At 40.0% G+C, this 25,085-nt stretch overlaps 1 protein-coding gene across 1 annotated transcript in view; it reads right to left on the reverse strand.

Annotated features, from left to right (window-relative positions):
- Positions 1-24,837, reverse strand: part of LOC149121478 (vomeronasal type-2 receptor 116-like) — a 45,967-nt gene extending 21,130 nt beyond the window's left edge. Inside the window, exon 1 of the mRNA XM_089315528.1 lies at positions 24,688-24,837. Coding sequence (XP_089171654.1) covers positions 24,688-24,837 — 150 coding nt within the window. The remainder of the gene's footprint in view (positions 1-24,687) is intronic.
- Positions 24,838-25,085: the final 248 nt, after the last annotated feature.

A 25,085-nucleotide genomic window follows, 5' to 3' on the forward strand; every position in this document is an offset into this window, starting at 1 on the left:
TCTTGATTTCACCTTCATTCACAAATGAGAGCTTAGCAGGATATAATATTCTGGGCTGGCATTTTTTTTTTCTCTTAATACGTTGGTTGTATCTGGCCATTCCCTTCTATTCTGTAGGGTTTCTGATAAGAAGTCCGCTGTGAGTCTAATTGGAGATCCTCTGAGAGTAATCTGACATTTCTCTCTTGCACATTTTAGAATTTTTTCTTTATGTTTCATTGTGGTGAGTTTGATGCCAATGTGTCATGGTGAGGATCTCTTTCGGTGAGTTTATTGGGGATTCTATGAGCTTCCTGTACTTGGATGTCTCTGGCCCTCTTCATACCATGTATGTTTTCTGTTAGTATCTCACTAAAAAGGCCTTCTAATCCTTTTTCTCTCTCTATGCCTTCATGAACTCCTAGAACCCGAATGTTGGGTTTTTAAGTTCTAATCTGTAGATTCCCAAGAATATTTTTTAGATTTCTAATTTCCTCTCCTTTTCTTCGGTTTGACTGTATACTTCCCTGTGCTCCGTCTTCTAAGTCTGATATTCTTTTTCTACTTCACTGACTCTGTTTTTAAGGCTCTCAAATGTGTTTGTCATTTGATCAATTGTATTCCTCATTTCATTTTGTTTTCTCTTCAATATCACCATTTCTTGTTCTACTAGATTCTTCTCCTTTCATTTTGATTTCTCCTTAAGGTTTCATTTTTTTACTGTGTTTTTTTTTTTTAAAATTTTTGTATTTATATTTTATTTAATGAAAATAAATTTCCAAAGTACAGCTATGGATTACAATAGCTTCCCCCCCCCATAACTTCCCTCCCACCCACTTGAGAGAGATTTTCTATCCTGTCCAGTAAGGATTTATGTAGCTCAAGCATTTGTTTTTGAGAATTTCTAAATGTTTTTATGATAAATTTTTTGAAACCCATATCTTGCATCCCTTCTATCTCATCATCTTCATAATCTTGAATTGGAGTGTCATGTTCATTTGGGGGCATCATAATGTCTTCATTGTTCTTGTTTCCTCAGTTTCTGTGTTTGTTGCTTGGCATTGTGGAGATATTATTTGGTTTCTTCATTTTTTTCCTTGTTGTGGTGGCTTTTCTCGTTATACTTTGACTCTAGATTAAGCAGACTGTCTGCTTTTGGTGGATCTTTGGAGGCCTGTGATGGGTGTGGCCAAAGAGCTCTGTTCAGTTCTTCAGGGTTAAGGGTGTATCAAAGTTGACACACCCATTTTTGGTGTGGTAAATCTTTCTTTCTTTCTTTCTTTCTTTCTTTCTTTCTTTCTTTCTTTCTTTCTTTCTTTCTTTCTTTCTTTCTTTCTTCCTCTCTCTCTCTCTCTCTCTCTCACTTTTTATTCAGAAGTGAAGTAATTCCACACAGCTGAACTATTCTCCTTGAAGGCAGTCAGTGTCTGAGCACTGGCCCCAGCTGGTATAATAATCATCTGCTTTGTCCCAAGAACCACACAAAGGATCTGTGCAGTCCTCAGTGTAAGCTCAGATTCCCCTGCAATCTCCCACTGGTTTGCCAAGGTTACCGAGTTTGTGCATCTCCCACTGAGTACTCACATCTCAGGCACTCCATGAGTTCCTTCACACACCCTCAGTTCATAAGCTCCACACATTCACTAGATTGTAACCTCCTGTTATTTCTCCCCACCAGAGTCAGGTTTTTTGTTTGGCTGAGGGTGGTTGCAGCCCTGAAGTTGGGCAGCTGTTACATATGTCCAAAATGGCACCTGCTATTTGTTTTGCTCACCTTTGTAAAGTTATTGGAGAGAGAGAATCGTGTCCATACCGGTCTCCCCCTTTTTTCCCTCTCTAGTTAGCCTGGTGAACTTTCCCCCAAGGGGCTTCAAGCCTCGTACCCTCTAGGCTCTTCCTGCTGCTTTCCCACCAGTGTCCCAGGCTACTGAGGTTTTGCCTTACCTTCCTTTCCAGTGCTGGTGCATAGACTAGGCGGCTGGGTACCCGAGCCATGGGCGCCTATGCCCTCCACATAGGTCCACCGTGTCCCACTGGTTCCAGACATGTTTCCTTTGCAGTTTTTTCCCCTAACTCTTCCCTGAAACTACAATATCTCCACTTTTATTAAACTATCTTTTCCCGGACTATCAGTGCGCTCCCTACCTCTTCCACCATCTTTGAGCACCTCCAAGAAATATTTTTTCATAATGCTATGTTCTTAATTTGGGTGTTGGTTATGAGTGTGTTCAAATGAACAAAACTCATTTATCTGTAGATTTATGTGCAATTCTTAGCATATATAGCATTTTAAAATGCTTTTATCATGTCCCATAGCAAGAAGTGTATTTTAAAATGTTCCATATCAAATCCTCCTCACACAGATAACAATTACAGATATATCTATGCCCAGTGTGTTGTGAAAGAGTCCACTTTCCATTGTACCTGATCATGCTAATTTCAACATGAAAACATGGTCACGTGGTACTGCAATAAAAATAACTGAGGATGCAAACAGATGTTCAACGCATGTCCTCTTCTGGGAGATGTTACCTGCCATGGAAGAATCCTAGGTTGAGCTGCATCTCCTGGAGATCCCTTTTCTAGTTGCTCTGAAAGCATCTTATGGAGGGCATGGCCACTGCATACACAGCATTGTAGATGAAATAGCTGGAGTCAGATGTGGTCAGCATGTCAGTGTGTCCTGGGAAAAACTCAAAGGAAGCATTTGGTGGGCAGACTCCAATTGTTCCACAAAGTGACCCATGTGGTAAGCAGTGAAAAGCATGAAGCCATAGTTGACTGAGGAAGAAATCTTCTGGGTAGTGGGAAGGGTCCACCGTCTTGACAAAGTGGTTGAAGCCAGGGATTTCTTCCTTGTGGTGTGAAAATGAGAAGCCTCCATGGAAAGAGTGCAGCATGCTGTGTGTCTCCTTCACAATATCCCACCTTGCAGCCATGATCCACACCTTCCCCAGGGTTAAATAGAATTCACTTAGAAATTCCATGATATGGAGGCTCCATACATCACCATATAGAATATGCACATTTGCTGATGAAATTCAAAGCCCTGCTGGGGAGGATATTTCCATTTCTTCATACTTTGACTTAGTGTCTGGGAGCTTTATTATATTGGCCATTCAGTCACCTTTGTTTATCATCTCGGTTTCAATATCCTCAAGGAACTTCTCACCTTTCATATCATTAGATACAAAGGTCGCCACCCAAATCCAGCCAAAATGTAGCAGCAAGGAGAGCATTCCACAGGTGAGAGAGCTGTCACTGGTGGCCCTCTGACAGAGTGATGGTAACTTTTTTCTATCACTTAGCATGGGATCGAAAGAGCCATATGTGATCTGAATGGAAAGAAAACCACCATGATCTGACTTTTGTGGGATATGAGTTTTCTGTTTTGGCAAGTGAGAATAAAAAGTGATTTCCAGAGTGGACATGACCATGTTCTATCATCTAGGTTCAGAGAAGACCAAGCTTCAATGCCTATTGCTTTAGGAGGAGAAATGTAAATCTTTATTCATAAAATGAAAGTTGTAAGATATCCAAGTATCTTCATTTCCAGTTGTGGGGAGAAGGCGGCATGGATTTTGGATGCAGCATCACCAGGACATTGGTCTTCCCACCTCTCACCCCATATCACATGTGGAGAACAGCTCCCACTGCAACTGGTATTAGATGTTACCTCAGGGACAAACAACTGTTTCATGTGTTGATCTCTTAATACTTTGAATTTCATTTGTTTTCAGAGCATAACCTAAATTGTTTTGAAGAATACAATCACCTACCATCTCTGAGTTTTTGAAAATTGCTTTTCAAACCAGAATTCCCCTATGCTGTTGCACTCTGAGTTTGTTGGTAATGTGTGCAGAACACTACCTGTTTCAAGTGGGTCTCCTTTCAGAATCCTGGAATTGCGAATGCAGCCCCTGGTAGTCCGCTTGATTGGTCATGTGATTGGGTTTCTGACACCTACTTGGGAGATTTGAATTGAGTGCTAGACTCTGAGGCTTCACCACAGTTAGTCAGCACCAGCACCAAAGTTTGTATTTGGTGACTAAACCAGTGAATGTGTGTACACTGCCTGCCTCTCTTTGTTTCTCAGGCAATCAAACACACACTAAGATTTAAATCTCTGAGTTTCACATGCAAAGTGAACTGGGAACCCTGTGAAGGAATCTGCTGAATGTGACGAGGTCAGGATTGGGCATAGGAAGAGGGTGAAATCTCATCTAAGTATAACTGAGGCCCAAATACTCCTTAATGATCTTTGGGACTGTCATCATTTCAGTGGGTTTCCAAATGGAAAATTCAGGACAAGATCTTTATATCCCCACATCTAACATGGAGTCATCCTAGGACATCTCTGTGCTGTGGATATTCCCTGTCAATAGTCAGCAATCAACAGTCCAAGCAGATGGGGATGCATACATCTGCCCTAGACAGGGATCTCAGATGAGGCTCTCAGGATCCACTGCTCCTTCTCTTTCTCACAGCCCAAGGAATTCTGTGGAATCTGTTTAAACTAATAGTAGTATAAGTGCAACTGGCTTCCACATGACCCTTGCATTAGACGTGACAGATCTGGTGGGAGATGGAAATATTTCTCACCAGAAGTCACAACCCATTTACCTGTGGGGTTTTGTACAGCTCTAGCATTGTTCCAATTTCAGCCGAAAATGCTGATGTGGTTCCAGCAGTGATGGCAAAATGTCTCCCTTGTGCCTAGCAGATGTAGTTAGGGATGAGATGATGATTTCCAGTCAGCCAGTGCAGAGTGCTTCTCAGGGTGAACTGACCACTGGTAACAGAATTGTAGAGTTGGAAACCGAAGGTCAGGTTGGGGAGGAGCTGGGTGTCCTTATTGTTCTCCTGGATGGCAAAATGGAAGGCCAGCCCATATCGGTAGTTCTTCCACAGCCATCTAAAGAGAGGGGCAACAGCAGGGAGAAGTGTGAGAACAAGGATTTCAGAGCAACAACGGAACTATGTTTTTCAGACTTTCATTCAGCGGTGCCTCAGCTCTGGCATATGGAGGAGGTGTGAATGAGGTTCCAACGGCTCAAGAAGATCATGGAATGGCCCATGGACTCCTCTGAAGAAAACGGTGTCCATGATCATACTCACCTTCCCGAGCCCTTCAGGAAAGCCTTGGTGTGTGCCAACATGGGATTTCACTTCTACTTAGGGATGGAACCCAAGAGGGAAGCATTTTTTTTTTCAGTACCTTCTGAAATAGTTGAACACATCTGACCTGTCAGTTATCCAAGTGTTTGGGAGCATCTGTAATCTATTCACCAAAGGGATTTTCATGAGCCCTTTCTGTAATTTTCCCATATAATATGCTAACACAGAGGTAATTTCATTCAATTATGTTTGCTTTTTCATTCAGAACATCAATATGTCAGAATATTCACAACATTCACTTTTTATTCACTGTTTTCTTCAAGCACTGAATTCTATTTTATCATATCACATTTGAGTCTTGAACATTCTCATTTTTCTACATATCTTAAGCAAAAGTATGAGTCTTGGTATTTCATAATAGCTCTCAAATGTTTCATGTCCAAGAGAGTAGATGTTTTGTTTTCTCACAATGGATACTTTTGCTCCTCTTCCTATGAAATTTTTCTTATTTTTATATTTCATCCATAATTTGAGAGTTAAGGAAGTTCATACTTGTCAATAGATTACGTGGGATATAATAAGTCTATGTAATCATCTTCTGTTGGGGTGCATTGATTCACGTGTTTAAAAGTTGAGGTTGAGATATTGTCATTTTAATGTGTTAAATTCAGGAAATAATTTTATACCATTTCTAAAAGTCAATATTGATTTTATGTTAAGTGCATTTTTCTTAGTTTCACAGTTTTCTATTAGTCTTACATGCAGAATTTGAAATTCTGAGATTTTGCCTAAAATAGTCAAATTTTGTTTCTTTTCCTTAAACAGTTGAGGAAAAAAATCTTTTTACTTCAGAAGTAGCATTTACTTTTAGTTTACTAAGTAGATCTATCAAAAAATGTGCTTCTGAAATCTGTTCAATACTTCGTTTTACTTGTTGTAATGATACATTAAGGGCATTACATTGAGATGTTTCTTGCTTTTAATCATTTTGCTTAATTGCAGTTAATTTCCCTGAAAAGGTCATTTTTATTCACTGCTGGGTTACTTACAGCACTTGCTGTCAGCTGCATGCTGATGGATTTAATTCTTCTTTTTCCAAATACAAGGCAGCCCAGTGTTTCCTTCAGACCCTGCACAAAGTTTGTAGAAAATATGCAGAGATCTTAAGTATCAAAGGTACATGTATAAACTTATGAACCACATGCCACTCCAAAACCAAATCTTTACCAATGGTCTTAACTTTCCAGCATCTACATTAAACTGCGATCAAGTAATAAAGTAGAGAACTCTCCAAACTATTTCTGAGAACCCCATAACCTTGAAAAAAATTTAGGATATAAGAAATGATTTTCCTTTGATTACACTAGGTATTCTTGATGCTATATTACAAAACACAGGGCACATGAAGCAGTCTAGAAGGGTGTGATTTGATGCAGCATACATGTTTTGAAATATGGCCCTGTCTCACAAAGAAGTGCATAAAATTGCTTATGTGTCAAACATTTTTTAACTTTAATATAATGAATATAAATTTCCAAAGTACAGCTTATGGATTACAATGGCTTCCCCCCATAACTTCCCTCACACCCACAACCCTCCCCTTTCCCTCTCCCTCCCCCTTCCATTCACATCAAGATTCATTTTCAATTCTCTTTATATACAGACAAGGTCATAGTCAAAGTGGAGGTTCTTTCCTCCCTTCAGAGAAAGGTACCTCCTTCTTTGAAGACCTGTTCTTTCCACTGGGATCTCACTCACAGAGGTCTTTCATTTAGATTTTTTTTTTTTTTGCCAGAGTGTCTTGGCTTTCCATGCCTGAAATACTCTCATGGGCTTTTCAGCCGGATCCGCATGCCTTTAGGGTTGATTCTGAGGCCAGAGTGCTGTTTAGAACATCCGCCATTCTATGAGTCTGCTGAGTATCTCGCTTCCCATGTTGGATCACTCTCCGCTTTATTTATTCTATTGGTTAGTATTAGGAGGTACTAGACTTGTTTATGTGCTCCCTTTGACTCTTAGTCCTTTCATTATGATCAATTGTGACCTGAAATTGATCACTTGGACTAGTGAGATGGCATTGGTACATGCCACCTTGATGGGATTGAATTGGAGTCCCCTGGTATGTTTCTAACTCTACCATTTGGGGCAAGTCAGCCTGAGCATGTCCCAGATTGTACATTCTTCCCTCTCTTATTCCCACTCTTATGTTTAACAGGGATCACATTTCAGTTAAATTTCAACACTTAAGAATAACTGTGTATTAATTACAGAATTAAACCATCATATTAAGTAGAACAGACAGAAAAAAACTACTAAGAGGGATAATGTATTAAGTTGTTCATTAACAGTCAGGGCTATGCTGATCAAGTCACCGTTTCCCATAGTGTCCATTTCACTTCAACAGGTTTCCTTTTTGGTGTTCAGTCAGTTGTCACCAATCAGGGAGAACATATGGTATTTGTCCCTTTGGGACTGGCTTATTTCACTCAGCATGATGTGTTCCAGATTCCTCCATTTTGTTGCAAATGACTGGGTTTCATTGTTTCCTACTGTGGTATAGTATTCTAAAGAGTACATATACCATAATTACTTTATCCATTCTACTGATGATTGGCATTTGGGTTGGTTCCAGGTCTTGGCTATTGTGAATTGAGCTGCAATAAACATTAATGTGCAGACAGCTTTTGTTTGCCAATTTAATTTCCTTTGAATAAATTCCAAGGAGTGTGATGGCTGGGTTGAATGATAGGGTAATATTCAGATTTCTGAGGAATCTCCAGACTGACTTCCACAGTGGCTTGACCAGTTTGCATTCCCACCAACAGTGGGTTAGTGTCCCTTTTTCCCCACATCCTCGCCAGCATCTGTTCTTGGTAGATTTCTGTATGTGAGCCATTCTCACCGGGGTGAGGTGAAACCTCATTGTGGTTTTGATTTGCATTTCCCTGATTGCTAGTGATCTTGAACATTTTTTCATGTGCCTGCTGGCCATTTGGATTTCCTCTTTTGAAAAATGTCTATTGAGGTCCTTGGCCCATCTCTTACATGGGTTGTTTGTTTTGATCTTGTGGAGTTTCTCGATTTCTTTGTAGATTTTGGTTATTAACCATTTATCTGTTGCATAGTTTGCAAATATTTTTTTACTCATATTTAATGAATATAAATTTCCAAAGTACAGCTTATGGATTACAATGGCTTCCCCCCCATAATGTCCCTCCCACCCACAACCCTCCTCTTTCCCACTCCCTCTCCCCTTCCATTCACATCAAGATTCATTTTCAATTCTCTTTATATACAGAAGATCACTTTAGCATACATTATGTAAAGATTTCAACTGTTTGTTCCCACACAGAAACATAAAGTGAAAAATACTGTTTGAGTGCTAGTTATAGCATTATATCTCAATGTACAGCACATTAAGGACAGAGATCCTACATGAGGAGTAAGTGCACAGTGACTCCTGTTGTTGACTTTACAAATTGACACTCTTGTTTATGGCATCAGTAATCACCCTAGGCTCTTGTCATGAGCTGCCAAGGCTATGGAAGCCCCCTGAGTTCACCGACTCTGATCATATTTAGACAAGGCCATGGTCAAATGGAAGTTCTCTCCTCCCTTCAGAGAAAAGTACCTCCTTCTTTGATGACCCGTTCTTTCCACTGGGATCTCACTTGCAGAGATCTTTCATTTAGGTTTTTTTTTTCCCCCAGAGTGTCTTTGTTTTCCATTCCTGAAATACTCTCATGGGTTTTTCAGCCAGATCCGCATGCCTTAAGGGCTGATTCTGAGGCCAGAGTGCTGTTTAGGACATCTGCCATTCTATGGGTCTGCTGTGTATCTCACTTCCCATGTTGGATCGTTCTCTCCCTTTTTTATTCTATCAGCTACTATTTGCAGACACTAATCGTGTTTATGTGCTCCCTTTGGCTCTTAGTCCTATCATTATGATCAATTGTGAACAGAAATTGATCACCGGGACTAGTGAGATGGCATTGGTACATGCCACCTTGATGGGGTTGAATTGGAATCCCCTGGTATGTTTCTAACTCTGCCGTTTGCAGTAAGTCAGCTTGAGCATGTCCCGAATTGCACATCTCTTCCCTCTCTTGTTCCCACTCTTTTATTAGTTTGCAAATATTTTTTCCCATTCTGTCTGTTGTGTCTTCACTTTCCTGACTGTTTCTTTTGAAGTTCAGAAACTTCTCAATTTTATGCAATCCCAAATGTTAATTTTGGTTTTAACTGCCTGTGTCAAACATTTTTAACACTTGGAAGATTTTAAAAAATTTGATGACAAAGTAAGATTGATTCAAGAATCTGGTATCTGGAGGCAGAACAAGATCTATGATTGCTCAAAGTTTTTTGCCAGATGCGTAAGTTTTAGATGACACCAATGGTATAGTTTATATCCAGAAGATTAAAATTATATATTCTTAATATTCTTAACCTATAATAGCTAACCAGATGTATCTTGATACCTATTTATACCTAGTTATTAAGATATTATGTGAAAAGTATGCTACATGTTGGTACAAACCACAAAATGGATAGAGCATGAAAACATTGTGCAGTGAAAGGTGCCAGTCAACAGAGGTTTATTTGAATCAATTTATATGAAGTCCCCACAACAGGCAGATCCATAGAGACACAAGGTATGCAAGAGGATGAACTGAAGAATGGGGAGACAATGGGTATGGGAATTTGTGAGGTAACAGAAATGAGTAGTTTTATCAGCAAGGATTTGTCAAGAAGTATCAAAAGCTTTATAAGGGAACATACTTCATGATCCAAGAATTTTCCCTAATTATTTTCATCAGATAAATATGCAAATAAAATGATCATCAGTATAATACATATAGTTGCACAAAATGCATGGCATTCCAAATATCTAATATTGAGTAAACAAGTGAGGGTTATGCATACAAAATGACACTTGGTGGTCATGGAAACAATAACATAATGTCCATCAGTTATGAGGAAATACTTTCATAACATATAGCTTCATGTGGAAGTCTAATGACACATAGAATTGGCAGACTGTGCCCATAAAGGAATTTTCTACATCTAGGAATAGTAAATTCTGGGACATGACAAGTACACACATGATGGCAGGCTCTCTTCTGCATAGAATGGAGATGGACAGACATTTGCCAGTTGGAAAACAGAAAGTAGAATGCAGAATTTGGACTCCACACTTGTCTCATGGGCTCCTGAACAAGGCAGGCCCTGACTTTTCCCATATAGAATACCAGTGATTAAGGATTGCCCCTTATTTTCAGGATCTAATGCCCAAAAGACTTCTATGGAGTAGATTTCAAATGCTGATATATGGGGGGACAGGCTGTATTTTGAGTGGTGGATCTCAGGCATGAACAGCTTCTCTACAGACACACTTGTTAGCAATGACACCCAGCGTGAGTGCCTTAGACCTAACACTGACTTCAGTCCCTTCTCTCTTCCATGTGTCTGCTGGTGCAGGCAGGTGGTGGGGGCAGGTATGGGAGCTGGAGTTCCATTAGTCTCACTCATTTTAAGATCTTCAGAAGCTGATCAGGAGATGAGAACAATAGAGTGGTACAGAATATGTCTATCTGTCTCTGAATGGAGAGCAAAATAAAATGGAAAGAGAAGGTGGTAAAAGGAAAAAGAAGGGAAGGACCTCCATCCTTCATTGATCTGCTTTCTTGCTACTTCTGTGTACAGTTTTTAGAATTCTTAAGCAGGTTAACCAGTGAAAGCACACACTTACGTGCATTCTGAACAATAGTTAACACATAACTTGATGTTGAACTTACCAATTAACTGCATAAAAATACAAGAAAGATTCTCACCATATATGATTAAGCGATTTAGAATGTATACAGAAATATATGTAGTATCTATAAGTTTCTGTGTATGTGTGTGTGTACTTCTGTCTTCTTAGTTTGCTTCTTTCTCCATGTATTAATTTTTTTTCCTACCATTTACTCAGCTGTTGGTACAAACTTGCACATCTGATAGATATTGGCTGAGGATGAGGACGTGTATGAGGAACATCATATTTTATGCCTATATGTGAAATGAGAATTGAATGCATATTTAAAAGTTTCATACTTCATCTCCTCTCAGCTCTCTTTGTTTCTAATTCATCTCATGGACCTACAATTTCTTGAATGCAGTAGGCCATTCTATCATCTGCATTGGTGACCAAGGCTTGGTCATGTACACTCTTGCAGGGAAGTTCTCCAATTTTAGCCAACAACCCAAGGTCCAGAGGAAAATCCACACACTATGGATATCATAGTCTGTCATTTGATGCCTTGATCGTGGAAGGATACATCACCCCCAGCATTGTTTGCAAATTGGCTTTTCCTTGGAAGTTACTGAAGCTATAGAAAGGCATAATTGGAAAGAAAGAACACTCAAATGAGAGGTGGGAGGTGCATGTGTACTCAGCAGTCCTTATTTTTCCTCACCCTCCCTATCCTCTAGGTGTCTTTTGGTTGAAATACATTTTTTTTTGGTGGCCACCATCTCATGAGTTCAAATGGTGAGAAATTATTTGTCCATGTACCCTTCCAGCAAATCATGGAGTATTTTATTCGGTGTAGGCGTATGATATAGTTCAAGGGTGCCTAGGATGTGACTTCTTGTTTAACCTATCTCACAAAGGTTTGGTTGCAAGTTTATGGAAGCTAATCATAGTACTTCAATAACATAACAGAGAGGCCAGCGCTGTGGCTCACTTGGTTAATCCTCTGCCTGTGGCACTGGTATCCCATATGGGTGCCAATTCTACTCCCGGTTGCACTTCTTCCAGTCCAGCTCTCTGCTGTAGCCCAGGAATGCAGTGGAGGATGGCTGAAGTGCTTTGGCCCTGCACCCCCACGGGAGACCAGGAAGAAGCACCTGGGTCCTGGCTTTGGATCAGTGCAGTGCTGGCTGTGGTGGCCATTTGGGGGGGTGAACCAACAGAAGGAAGACCTTTCTCTCTGTCTCTCTCTCTCTGTCTATAACTCTACCTGGATGGAAATGTTACTATGATTTTTGTGTAGGTTGGACAAATGACAAGTATGTACATACAGGGAGAGGTTTTTTTTTTAAATTCTATTCAAGTTCAAAAAATGAAATTCAAGCTACTTTTTTTTGTTCAACAATTACAAATGCACACATAGATTTTTCAGAATTCACAATTTCTGTTTTTATGCACCTTGTATCATCTGGTAGGCCCAAGCTTACAAAAATGTATACATTATATAAGTGCAATTCTTTGTATACATATTACTTAAGTTATTTTCTGTCTCTACCATTGGACTATTTTATGAGAATGGCATTTCTTTCATATTATAAGAATCAGGGTATGACCAAAAAGAAAACTTCCAAATCTTCTGACTATATTTAAATTATCTATATTGTGAGCTAACCCTTGTCTTCTGGGTCACATGTTACCTAATGTAGTGTATATTAGAAATATCTCTTTGTAATCCATTGACGAATTCATTTCTTTTCTAAAAACTGACTAAATAAGAACACAGGGTATTTCTAATCCTATTGCTATACGTACAAATAGAAATTAGATGGTGATATGAATTTTCTGTGATTAATTGTTACGGATGGTTATTTGCCTTTTTCTTATACTTTAATTTCTGCAGCTAATTTATTTAATGTGTTTGTCCCATGTACAGGCATATATGAGTTCTAAATATATTGTACATGTTAGTGATGTATTCCGATAATAAAGGGATAAAATCCAGACAAATCCATCTATCACTGAGGAAGAAAAGGCATGCTCAGAATATAGTTATATTGCTTTCAAGATGAGCACAATAATTTCCTCTGCAAATGTGCACATACTATGTGGTGATTTAAAGAGTCTTGTCACTGTACACATTGTGGAAAAGTGCTTCTTCACATGAGGAAGGTGTGGTTCGTGGAAGCCACATGAGGCATTGCTGTGGATGAGGCAGTCCCCATGCTGCTCTATGTTGTTCTGTGCACAGATATGATCACATTTCATATGCCCAGTGTTTAAGGAGAGTGACTTACTGCTCTTAGCATGCAAGAAAACATGCATGATCTCCATGGGCTCTGTACGCTTTGCAATTTCAACTGATGAGGCATGAACTTTGGATGTAGCATCATCAGGACAGTGGTATTTTCCTCATTTTCTCCCCATGTCTCTGAGGAGCACAATCCCTTCTCTCAGAACCCAATGTTATATGTTTACTCTGAGACTAATGTAAATCTTTACTGCATTGATATCTTACAACTTTGGGTTTCATGTGCTCTGTATTACCGTGGAAATAAAATAAATTTCCAGCCCAGAATCCTCTAAAGCTACTGTGTTCTGGTTTTGGCAGTGATATTTCCTGATAGAGGTTTGTTTGAAATGGTCCTTCCATTATGAATCTCTGAGATGCTAATGCAGACCATTGGAGGCAGCAGAAATGGCTCAAGTAGTTGGATTTCTGTATGTAGATGGGGAACCTCAATTGAGTTCCTGGCTCTTGCTGTCTGGTTAAGGCCAATTGGGCTTATTCTATGAAGATCTTCCAATGAGTTTGTTTTCATTCATTTATTTGTTTACTTATTTTTAAAGGAAAGAGTGAATTGGAGGAAGCCTGACAGACTGGAGGGTAGGGCAAAGAAGGAAAAGAGGGAGGAGAATGTAAGAGAGAGAGAGAGTGAGAGAGAGAGAGAGAGAGAAGATATTGAGACAGAGAGAGGATATATATATATATAGAGAGAGAGAGAGAGAGAGAGAGAGAGATCAGGAGATGGAGAGAAAGAGAGCCACATGTTCAGGAACAGGCCCTCCAAAAATTTTCCTGGGGGATGGGCAGGGAAGTAGGAGCAGTGATTCCCATTAGGAAAGGGGTGGAGCTGACACTGGTGGTTTGGCCATGTGGTCACCTGGCTTCCAGCAATGTCAGTGGGGGCTAGAGCTTAGGATGGTGTCCAGGTGTAGATCAAGCCATAGATAAGAATGTGGCATTTTACTGACATTCCCCCCTTGTGTTTTTTATAAAGTAAGGGTTGCATGGGATTATATTCACCCCAAAAGACCAGGAAGGGTAGAGGGGTGATGTTCAGTGTTTAAAGCTACTTTCTGCTAACATGGAGCAATGAGGTTCTCTTTGCTACATGGAGTGATGTCTCAAGCCACTGTCTCCTGGGTGGGGAGCTGAGTATATCCCTGTAGCAGCATTTGGTTGACCACCTGGTTGGTGAAGGCCTTGATTCGTTCCATTATCACTTCCTGTAAACACTGTAAACATTATCATTTCCAGTAAATAGCAGGAAGTTAGTAAAATGCCACAATCTTATCTATGGATTGATCTACACCTGGACACCTTCCTAGGCTCTAGCCCCTGCTTGCTGGAACCCAGGTGACCACATGGCCCAACCACCAGACACAGACATGGTAGAATAAAAGACAGGGTGAGAATAGCAACTAATGATCCTAAGAGTGGCATTAACCAAGTAATGCGAGGATCTCATAGAGGAGAGGAAATGAGGGGTGTGCCTCTGGACCCTTGGGAGGACTTTGATGGATATGGTTTAAAGCTGATTCCAGCCAAGACTTGGAGAAAAGCCACTCATCTTTTTTGGGTATAGGGGTTTTTCTGTAGAGAAATTCTGAAAAATCATGCAACATTAAGTGGGTTAGAGAACCATCAATACACACAGGCCAGGAGTAGAGCCATTGATATTAGAGTAGAGGTTATGATTACAAAGGAATGAGGCCCCAGATGAGCTAGATATGATCTAGAACAAAAGAACAAAAGACAAAAGTTCTCATTATTGGAGAACCTAAGAAAGGTGCTTTCAAAGCCACACATGAGTTCTCCAATTTGGAGGCAAATAGAAACTGACAGAAGGGGCCTGATAATAATCTGGTGGGTTTTAAGGCCTTGTCAGTTATGTGGTCCAGACCTATCTCTTCCCATGGGGTACATCCTAAGGGAGGTGTGAACCTCCTTGGGAAGGCATCCTGTTGACTTCCATTACCTACTTGGCCTGTGAGGAGAGCTGGCCAGGTAAAGGCAGGTGGCATCTCTAACAGGAAATTTACAGTTCTGCCTGCAATATTACTGACCTTACTTGGCCATTCCCTCAGCAGTGGTGGTTACTCTGGAAGCTGGACTGAGTGAAGGGCTTTCAGCTTAGAGCCAGAAAGATCTGTGGTTCTGACCTGGGTGTTCTTTGACTCCAGGACAGTTTCATTTCCAGTGATCCAACTCTTGGCTGGCAGCTGCCAGGGCTCTTCATAAGCTGACTTATGCTGAAGCCCTGGATTTCCACATTGAAAGCCACTGCAGTGAACAGGCCTGTTGGGTCTCTTTGAGGGCAGATCCCTGTAGAGAGCTGCCTTTAATAGGCCTGCTACCTATGTGTGGTGGAATGAGAAAGCCATGGCAAAATGGCCACTGGCAGGTGAGTGTCAGTTATTCAGGAATGGGTTCGAAACCCACCTGGCAATGGAGCCTGCCTGGCTTCAGGCTGTGATTGGTTAGGGCATAAATACACCTTGACCGGATTGGCTGCCTCAGCTATATAATCTGCTGTACCAACTGAAATAAATGAGTCTGTGGGCTGCTTGCCTCTGGCCCGCTTCCACCCGACTCCTGGTATCTGTGTGGTGACTCTGCACTTGTTGCTCACACTGGACTCCTCCTCAGAATGAATCCACAGCAACACCAATGTTTACATTGCTTCTAATACCTAGCTTTCTTCTGCTCCTGGCTTTTGTTAAAGCAGACCAGAGGATGAAAGTCAAGGGGTGCTCAAGTCCCATCTCTAGTCTTCATTAGGTGAAACTAGAAGTCTATAGTCACAGGCAGGTTCTGGTAGTGGTTTTTTTCTGAGGCAGACAATGCACATGAGGAAAGCTATGTCCTCACTTTAATTTTTTTTCTCCCATTGTTTGGTCTGTTTACTGTGTCATGTCGAGGTAAATCTAGCTGTGAAATCATAATCTAAGCTCTCATTTTTGACTATTCTATTATTACAGAAAATGTTAGTCATCCCTTTTATAAGATCTAAATTCAAATTGTGCATCTTAGAGAATCCTTCAGTATAGAGTCAGTTTCCCACCTTGAAGAAAATAGAGAAATAAGGGAAGAAGTCAGGCTTAGAATAGAGAAATGAGGGAGCAAGTCCCAGATCACTTACTGACAATAGCAATATCAAATAAAAACTTAGAAAGGTATTTCAACCATTAGATAACAACTTAGGAAAACATTTACCAGAAGGTCTAATGCTTCTATTAATTCTAAGAATACATGTGACAACTAACTGAGCACCAAAAAGGAAACCTGTTAAAGTGAAATGAACACTATGAGAAACAGTGGCTTGATCAGCCCTCACCCTGACTGTTGATGAGCAACTTAATATGTTATCCCTCTTAGTATTTTTTTTGTTTGTTCTACTTAATACTTTTGGTTGAATACTGTAATCAATACACAATTCTTCTTAAGTGCTGAAACTTAACTGAAAAGTGATTGCTGTTAAATATAAGAGCAGGAATAAGAGAGGGAAGAGATGTGCAATCCAGGACATGCTCAAGCTGACTAACCTCAAATGGTAGAGTTAGCAACATACCAGGGGATTCCAATTCAATCCCATCAAGGTGACATGTACCAATGTCATCTCACTAGTCCAAGTGATCAATTTCTATTCACAATTGATCATGATGATAGGACTAAGAACCAAAGGGAGCACATAAACAAGACTAGTGTCTGCAAATAGTAGCTGATAGAATAAAAAAGGGAGAGAACGATCCAACATGGGAAGTGAGATACACAGCAGACCCATAGAATGGCAGATGTCCTAAACAGCACTCTGTCCTCAGAATCAGCCCTTAAGGCATGCGGATCCAGCTGAAAAGCCCATGAGAGTATTTCAGACATGGAAAGCCAAGACACTCTGGGGGAAAAAAACCTAAATGAAAGATCTCTACAAGTGAGATCCCAGTGGAAAGAATGGGTCATCAATGAAGGAGGTACCTTTCTCTGAAAGGAGGAGAGAACTTCCACTTTGACCATGGCCTTGTCTAAATATCATCAGAGTCAGTGAACTCAGGGGGCTTCCATAGCCTTGGCAGGTCATGACAAGAGCCTAGGGTGATTACTGATGCCGTAAACAAGAGTGTCAATTTGTTAAGTCAACAACAGGAGTCACTGTGCACTTACTCCTCACGTAGGATCTTTGTCCTTAATGTGCTGTACATTGAGATTTAATGCTATAACTAGTACTCAAACAGTATTTTTCACTTTACGTTTCTGTGTGGGAGCCAACTGCTGAAATCTTTACTTAATGTATGCTAAACTGATCTTCTGTATATAAAGAGAATCGAAAATGAATCAATGTGCATGGAAGGGGAGAGAGAGCGGGAAAGGGGAGGATTGCGGGTGGGAGGGACGTTATGGGGGGAAGCCATTGTAATCCATAAGCTGTACTTTGGAAATTCATATTCATTAAATAAAAGTTAAAAAAAAGAATACATGTATTTGGAAACATCTCTAAAGTATCGAACATGGTGTAGCTTGTTTAAGCAGCAAACTCAAGCACAAGCACATAAAATATTTTTAGTTTCTTTGTACTAGCAGATTTAAAACATCTGAAATAGAGATTCAGGTCACATGGATTAAAATGTGTCTTTGATTATTTTTAGCAGTTTAAATCGATGAGCAATCTCTTTATCTATAAGGCAATTAAAACAAAGCTCTTAATAAATCTTCCCATATAGACATACAATATGTGCACACGTGTAACATACAAGGTAGAACAATAAAGCAGTTTCATTAATAGCTTCTTGAAATCTTTAGGTCTTTTTTATTACTATATATAAAACTGTAGATGTCAAAAGATTAAATTGCCACATTAAAAGTTATAACCTCATTAACCAACAAGAGGCACTTGCTTACTCCATTGTTTTTGAAAGCACCTGTAGTATTTTACAGAACAGTTAACCCTTTAGGCCTCTGGGCCTTTCTCATTAAGATAACCATCACGTCTAGTAACACAAAATCATTAGACTTTTTAACTTTCAGACATTTATATCAGCAGCATTTTATATTATCAAAACTTAAAATTTAGCACCACTTCACATATTGACAGTACTTTTGATATAATCCAAATAGCCAACAGACACATGAAAAAATGTTCAAGATCAGTAGCCATCAGTGAAATGCAAATCTAAACCACAATGAGATTTCGCCTCACCCCAGTTAGAATGGCTCTCATACAGAAATTAACAAACAACAAATGCTGGTGCGATTGTGGGGAAAAAGGAAACCTAATCCACTGTTGGTGGAATGTAGACTTGGAAAACCATTATAGAAGGCAGTTTGGAGACACGTCAGAAATCTGAATGTAGTCCTACCATATGAGCTAGCCATCCCACTCCTGGGAATTTACCCAAGGGAAATGAAATCAGCATATGCAAGAGTTATCTGCATTCCCATGTTTATTGCAGCTCAATTTATAATAGCTAAGACATGGAATCAACATGAATGTTCATCAACTAAGACTGGGTAAAGCAATTTTGGGATATGTACTCTATAGAATACTACACAGTGGTAAAAAAAGGTGAAATCTAATCATTTGCAACAAAATGGATGAATCTGGAAAACATCATACTTAGAGAGAAATAAGCCAGTCTCAAAGGGTCAAAACCATATGTTCTCCATGATCTGTGATAACTAACAGAGCACCTAAAATGAAAGCTATATAAATCAAACTGTCACTATGAGAAGCAATGACTTAAACAACCTTTGTCTTATCTGTTGAGGAACAGTTTTTAATTATTTTTAATTATTTTTATTTTTTCCTACTTAATAACATTGGTTGAACTCTTTCTTTAACATAGAATTAATCATATGTGTATAAAGTCAATTGAAAGTAGATCCCTATAAAAATAAAGGTGGGAATAAGAGAGAGAGGAACTGTATAGTTTTGCATACATCCCCATGGACTTACTTCTAAGGGTAAACCTAAAATCTCACTCTGATACTCCAAATCCCATGAAACTGGGTGGTAATAATGCCATCTTACATGTTAAAGTGATCATATTATGTTTAATTGATCATATAGATAGGATTAACTGTCAGAGGGATTATATAAATATGATCAAGTGTTTGGTAATAACAATAGAGAGAATTAAAATGGAGAGAATGTTACAACATGGGAAGCAGTCCACACAAAAGACTTATAGAATGACAGGCGTCCTAAGCAGCAAACAGTGTGTATATTTTCAGGGATAGCCCTATCATATAAAATGGCATTGGTATTTATAACTTGCTGGTCAGCTCTGTTTCCGTTTTAAATATCACTCTTATTTTTTATTAAACTATTTCTAGATGGCATTGTGTTTTTTGAGAGGTAGAGAGAAATGGAGAGAGAGATGGCTGAGAAACCAACCTTTCACTGCTTCACATCTCAGTGCCCACAGTAGCTGAGCCTGAACTGAGGCCAGGGCCAGGAGCCAGGAAAAATACTGATTGAAAGGGACCCAATATCTCTGAGCCATCACCACTCACTGAAAGGGTTTATTTCCTGGGAATCTGGGGTCAGGGGTCAGAACCAAATTACAAACCCAAAGAGTGTCATGTGGAACAAGGTGATTTTTTGGTAAATAAATCCACTTTATTGCAGAATCTATAGCCTAAGCAACAAGAAACTTAAAAATTTAATAGAAAAAAGATCTGACTTTATACTAGAAACAGAAGTTGTACATAGAAAAATAGCTGACAAAGACATACAAGAGTTTTATCACCAAATTAGGAAATGTTTTTGAAGGATATTTAAAAAGCAACATAATATTAATATATTGGATGACAGAATTTTATAAAGATGTCATAGCTCCCCAGATTGAACCTATAAATTTAACTCAGCAAAATACCAAAAAAGATTTTTAGTGGAACTCGATGAACTGAAACTAAAGTTAGTATAGAAGTCCAAAAACAGATAGTACAATTCTAAAAATGAACAAAGGTACACACCCTTCTACATATCAAAACTTTTTATTACACCACAGTAAGTAAGAGTGTGGCATTGGCTCAGAATTGGTTTGATCAGTGGAAAAGGACAAACTGAGGACATATCCATGCATATATGGAAACTGTACAATCATGGAACAAGGTGATATTAATTGCTGGACTCATTGACTAAACAACAATGGTTTTTAGTTTTGCTTATTTTACAGTGTTGGAATGCAACTTCCTTTTGATTACAAAGTTGAAAATGTGAAGAAATGCATGAGAAAAATTTCAGGATCCCCTAGAACTGCGTTGGTTCTTTAAAGCTTTCAAAGAATTTTTATCAGGTTTTATGAGAATAATGTAGCACTTGGGGAGGAAGATGCAGCCCAGGAGCCCTGCACTGGAGGCCAAGATGGAGAAGATCTCCACAGCCACCATGACCTTCCCCTTGGTGCTGTGGTAGACAGGCAGGAAGGTCACCCAGACACTGCAGAACACCAGCACGCTGAAGGTCAGGAACTTGGCTTCATTGAATGTGTCAGGCAGATTCCTGGCTAGGAAAGCCACAGTGAAGCTTGCCAGGGCCAAGGAGCCCAGGTAGCCCAGGACACAGTAGAAGGCAGTGGCTGAACCCTTGTTGCACACCAGGATGATGTGGTCAGGCTCAGAATGTGCATCTAACTCAATAAATGGAGGAGAAATTCCCAACCAGATGCCACAGAGAGCCACTTGGATCAAAGAGCAGATGGGAATGATGAAGTTAGAAGCTCCTGATACCAGCAATCGCCTGATACTTCTTCCAGGTTTTGTAACTTTGAAGGCAAGAATCACAGTGATGGTCTTGGCCAGCACGGTGGAAACAGCCACTGTGAACACAAGGCCAAATGCTATTTGCTGGAGAAGGCAGGTGGCTGTGTTGGGACGGCCAAGGAAGAGTAAGGAGCAGAGGAAGCACAGGAGGAGGGTGATGAGCAGGATGTAGCTGAGGGTCCTGTTATTGGCCTTGACGATGGGAGTGTCTCGGTGCTTCACAAAGACCCAGAGGACTGCAGCTGTGAGGACAGAGAAACACAGAGCCACGGAGGCCAGAGCCTTCCCCAGGTCATCCTCAAAGGCTAAGAATGTCACCAGCTTGGGGAGGCAGCGGTTTCTCTCCATGTTTGGGTACTCATGATCTGCACACGGGTTGCACTGCTCTGCATCTGCGGAGAAAAGGAAGACTGTTTCCACTTCACAATTTGCTCCTTTTTCCCTGTTAAGGAAAATGGTCCCCTTTGCAATGTCATGGTGAGTCCAGCCTGCTCTAATGTGTACCAGGACACACTAAAGTATATTTCTGCACTCCTGACCCAGAGAGAATGCTCGTCTCTAGGTGTAGGAAGCTCACTGAAACAAGCTCCTTAGCACATGGGGCTCTGGGGACTCATTTTGTCACTCAGAGATATTTCTTTCAGTGTTTTATTTTCTCAAAGTGATGTATTTCCTGTATTTCATATGGGCATAGATTCTTCCAAACCCTCTTCTCTACTGTCCCTAGTGTTTTTATCTGGAGAAGCTTGTGTTCACATGGGTTAAAATATTTGTCTGCGGTCACCAGGTTTAAGTTTTTTTTTTTTTAATACTCAAATGTAGATGACCTATTTAAAATATCTATCACTCCTAGGACTTCCATACATCAGTCAATACTCTAATTTCCTGCATGGACTCATCACTCTTTCCATATAAATGTTGATATGCTGTGATTGCATAGAAAATAATTATTGCTACTAGGTTTTTTTAAAGTTTTTTTATTTTTTTTTTAATTTTTTGACAGGCAGAGTGGACAGTGAGAGAGAGAGACAGAGAGAAAGGTCTTCCTTTGCCATTGGTTCACCCTCCAATGGCTGCCGTGGCCAGCGCACTGTGGCCGGCGCACTGCGCTGATCCGATGGCAGGAGCCAGGTACTTATCCTGGTCTCCCAAGGGGTGCAGGGCCCAAGGACTCAGGCCATCCTCCACTGCACTCCCTGGCCACAGCAGAGAGCTGGCCTGGAAGAGGGGCAACCGGGCCAGAATCCGGCGCCCCAACTGGGACTAGAACCTGGTGTGCCGGAGCCACAAGGTGGAGGATTAGCCTAGTGAGCCGCGGCGCCACCACTACTAGTTTTTTAATGGTTGTATGGGAGTAAGTGATATTTTCATCACAGTATTGAAAGAGAACTTTCCACTCCTTTTCACTGAAAGCATGGCTTGTTCATCATTTTAGTCATGTGAACACCACATGGACACCACATTGTCTCTGTTGAAGTAATACACTTCGGCAGCAGCAGCATGAAGGAAGTCATTAAGAACAGGCCAGTTGGTGACCATGTCTCTCTCTCAATCATATGTCAATTTAATAAACAAAAGTAGATTCAGTGTTGTGGCATGATATGTAAAGCCACCAGCTGCAATGCCAGCATCCCTTATGGACATTATTTTGTGTTCCAGTAATCCATTTCCAATCCAGCTCCCTGCTAATGGCCTGGAAAAAGCCGCAGAAGATGGCCCAAGTACTTGGGTCCCCTGAACCCATGTGGGAGACCCAAATGAACCTGGCTGCTGGCATCTGCCTTGCCAAACCTGGTCAATTGTGCATGTCTGGGGCTTGAATAAGTAGATGGAATCTCTTTCTCTCTCTCTCTCTCTCTCTCTCTCTGTCTGTCTCCTCTGTAACTCTTTGAAATTAAAAAGAAATATTTATTAAAAGAAAGGAAATGATATTAGTTGGTCCACACTTGTAGTAAAGTGCTTCTCAGGTTTTAAGTTGGTAATCATACAAGCTTCATGGACTGGAGGACTGGAGGTGTTATGTAGTTGCATAGTTATTAGGATGTTTTGTCTGTATATTTCACACTTATTGTCTCTTATTCTAGTATAGAAAACAAAAGGACAAAGGGAGGCATTCATTATGTGTACTACACAGCACGCACTATGTAAAAGACCCAGCACAGAAAGTAATACAGTATTCCCATCACAATTCCTGTGAAGTAGCTCCCTGTTTCTCAGGTGTGTATCGAAAAGTTTTGATTTCAAGATTTCTAGAAATCCTTAGGGAGCCTTAACAAATGCTCATCTGATATTTTTTGTTCAGACATTAGTAGGCCTACTAGAAGATCTCAGATTGAGACAGCCTCATCTAGCACTGGATGGAAAAGAAGGATATCAGAGAGAATCAGTGTCAGTGTTGAGCTAGAGAGGATGAGCACCACCAGACTACTGAGATGGCGAGAGTGAGCATACAACAAGTGTATGGAAAGAGTGAGTGAAAGTGTGCATAGAGAACAATGGGGCACTCTTATCCCATTATAAAGATTCTTGGTTTCCTTTTTATCTAGAAATAGTTAAGATGGTGGAGTTTTCATAGTGAGTTACACGTTTTCTACCTGTATGATTGGAAATGTCTCTCTCTGGACAAATAACACAAATATAGCAGCAGACAGCTCTTCCTTCCTGTGGCATTTTCCTGAATCCTGGACCACACCTCTGGCCACATAAAGACTGAGGAGTCTGAGGGGGAAAGAGAAGCGATGGTCATTGTTTTGCACATCATTAGGCACTGTGATAAGATGTCTCTATTTGCCCCATCACTCTGAAGGTCATCACTGTCTTCCCCATTCTCTGTCTTGTTGATTTTTTCATACATCCAATTTGTAGTTTCTATGATGCTCTTTCCAGGTTTGTCAATTGTCTACCAAACATTATGAGGGTACCTGATTGCTGTAATTTTGTTCATCACCAGATCTATTCTTCTAGGCCTTTGTTTCTTTCTACTACATTTCTTCCTCTGAAATCTTTAACATTCATATCATTATTATGTAATGTGTATATTTGAGACTGAGTATTCAGAAAAAGACAAGGCCACAGAGAAATGATGAGCAAATGTTATAAAAATATGGATTGTGTATCTAATCCTCTTCTGGACTTCTAGATTCAGGAAGAGTATCAATTTCAAGAAACTAAGAATGCATTTTGGGCATAAAGCATGATAGTTACACAAATCACCCACAAAATTCCCTGGGGGATTTCAACAGTAGAATGATGATAAAACATTTGACCACAGCTGTGAGATGCTATGCAGAAATGAAACTGCACTTATTGGCAACCACAATGACAATGAAAATGAGAATGCTTGCTACAAATAGGCGATGGATAGATCAACTTATAATTTACTTGTGTTCATGCTGCATTAAAATATATGACTCTCACCATATTTAAGATATCACTGTTCTTCTAAATCTATATACCTGTATATATATACATGAAATGAAAATTTTTCACCTTATATAAATAAAAAATTGAAAAAATTTACAATTTCTGTACACATGTATTTTGTAATTTTATGTCTATATACTGATATCTATCGCTATTCATTAACATTGCTCATTTTAGTCACTCAACATCTGAATGCATAATTATTTCCAAAGTAAAAACAGCAATAACTAATACAAACATAAACTTCTAATACACATTGACTCATATATGTGTAAGGGACACCATATCTTTTGAAGCCAATATGTGAATTGAGAATTGAATGCTTATTTAAAATCTCGCACTTAATCTCCTCTCAGACCCTCTGTATGTATCCAATATTTCCATGGATCCACACCTTCTTGAATGCTATAGGCCATTCTATCATCTCTTCATTGAGGACCAAGCCTTGGTCATGTGCACTCTCAGAGGAGAACTCCCCGATTTTAATCAGCAAACGAAATCCAGCAGGAAAATTCACAATGTTGTGGATATCATAATGTGCCATATGGTGTCTTGTTTCATGGAAGGAAACATCCTCCCCAGCACTGTTGGTAAATTGGATTTTCTTCAGGAGTGGATGAAGCTGGAGGGGAGGCACAATTGGAAAGAGGGAGAACATTCAGATTAGAGGTGGGAGGTGCATATGACTGAGAAATCCTTCTTTTGCCTCCTGTGTATCTTCAGGTTTTCTATTTGGTGGAGGCTGACTTTTGTCTGAATGATCATCATATCATTGTTCAAATGCAGGGAATT

The sequence above is a fragment of the Oryctolagus cuniculus genome, chromosome 16 (assembly GCF_051225735.1).
Source record: "Oryctolagus cuniculus isolate XC-2025 breed Fujian yellow rabbit chromosome 16, ASM5122573v1, whole genome shotgun sequence".
NCBI classification, from domain to species: Eukaryota; Metazoa; Chordata; class Mammalia; order Lagomorpha; family Leporidae; genus Oryctolagus; species Oryctolagus cuniculus.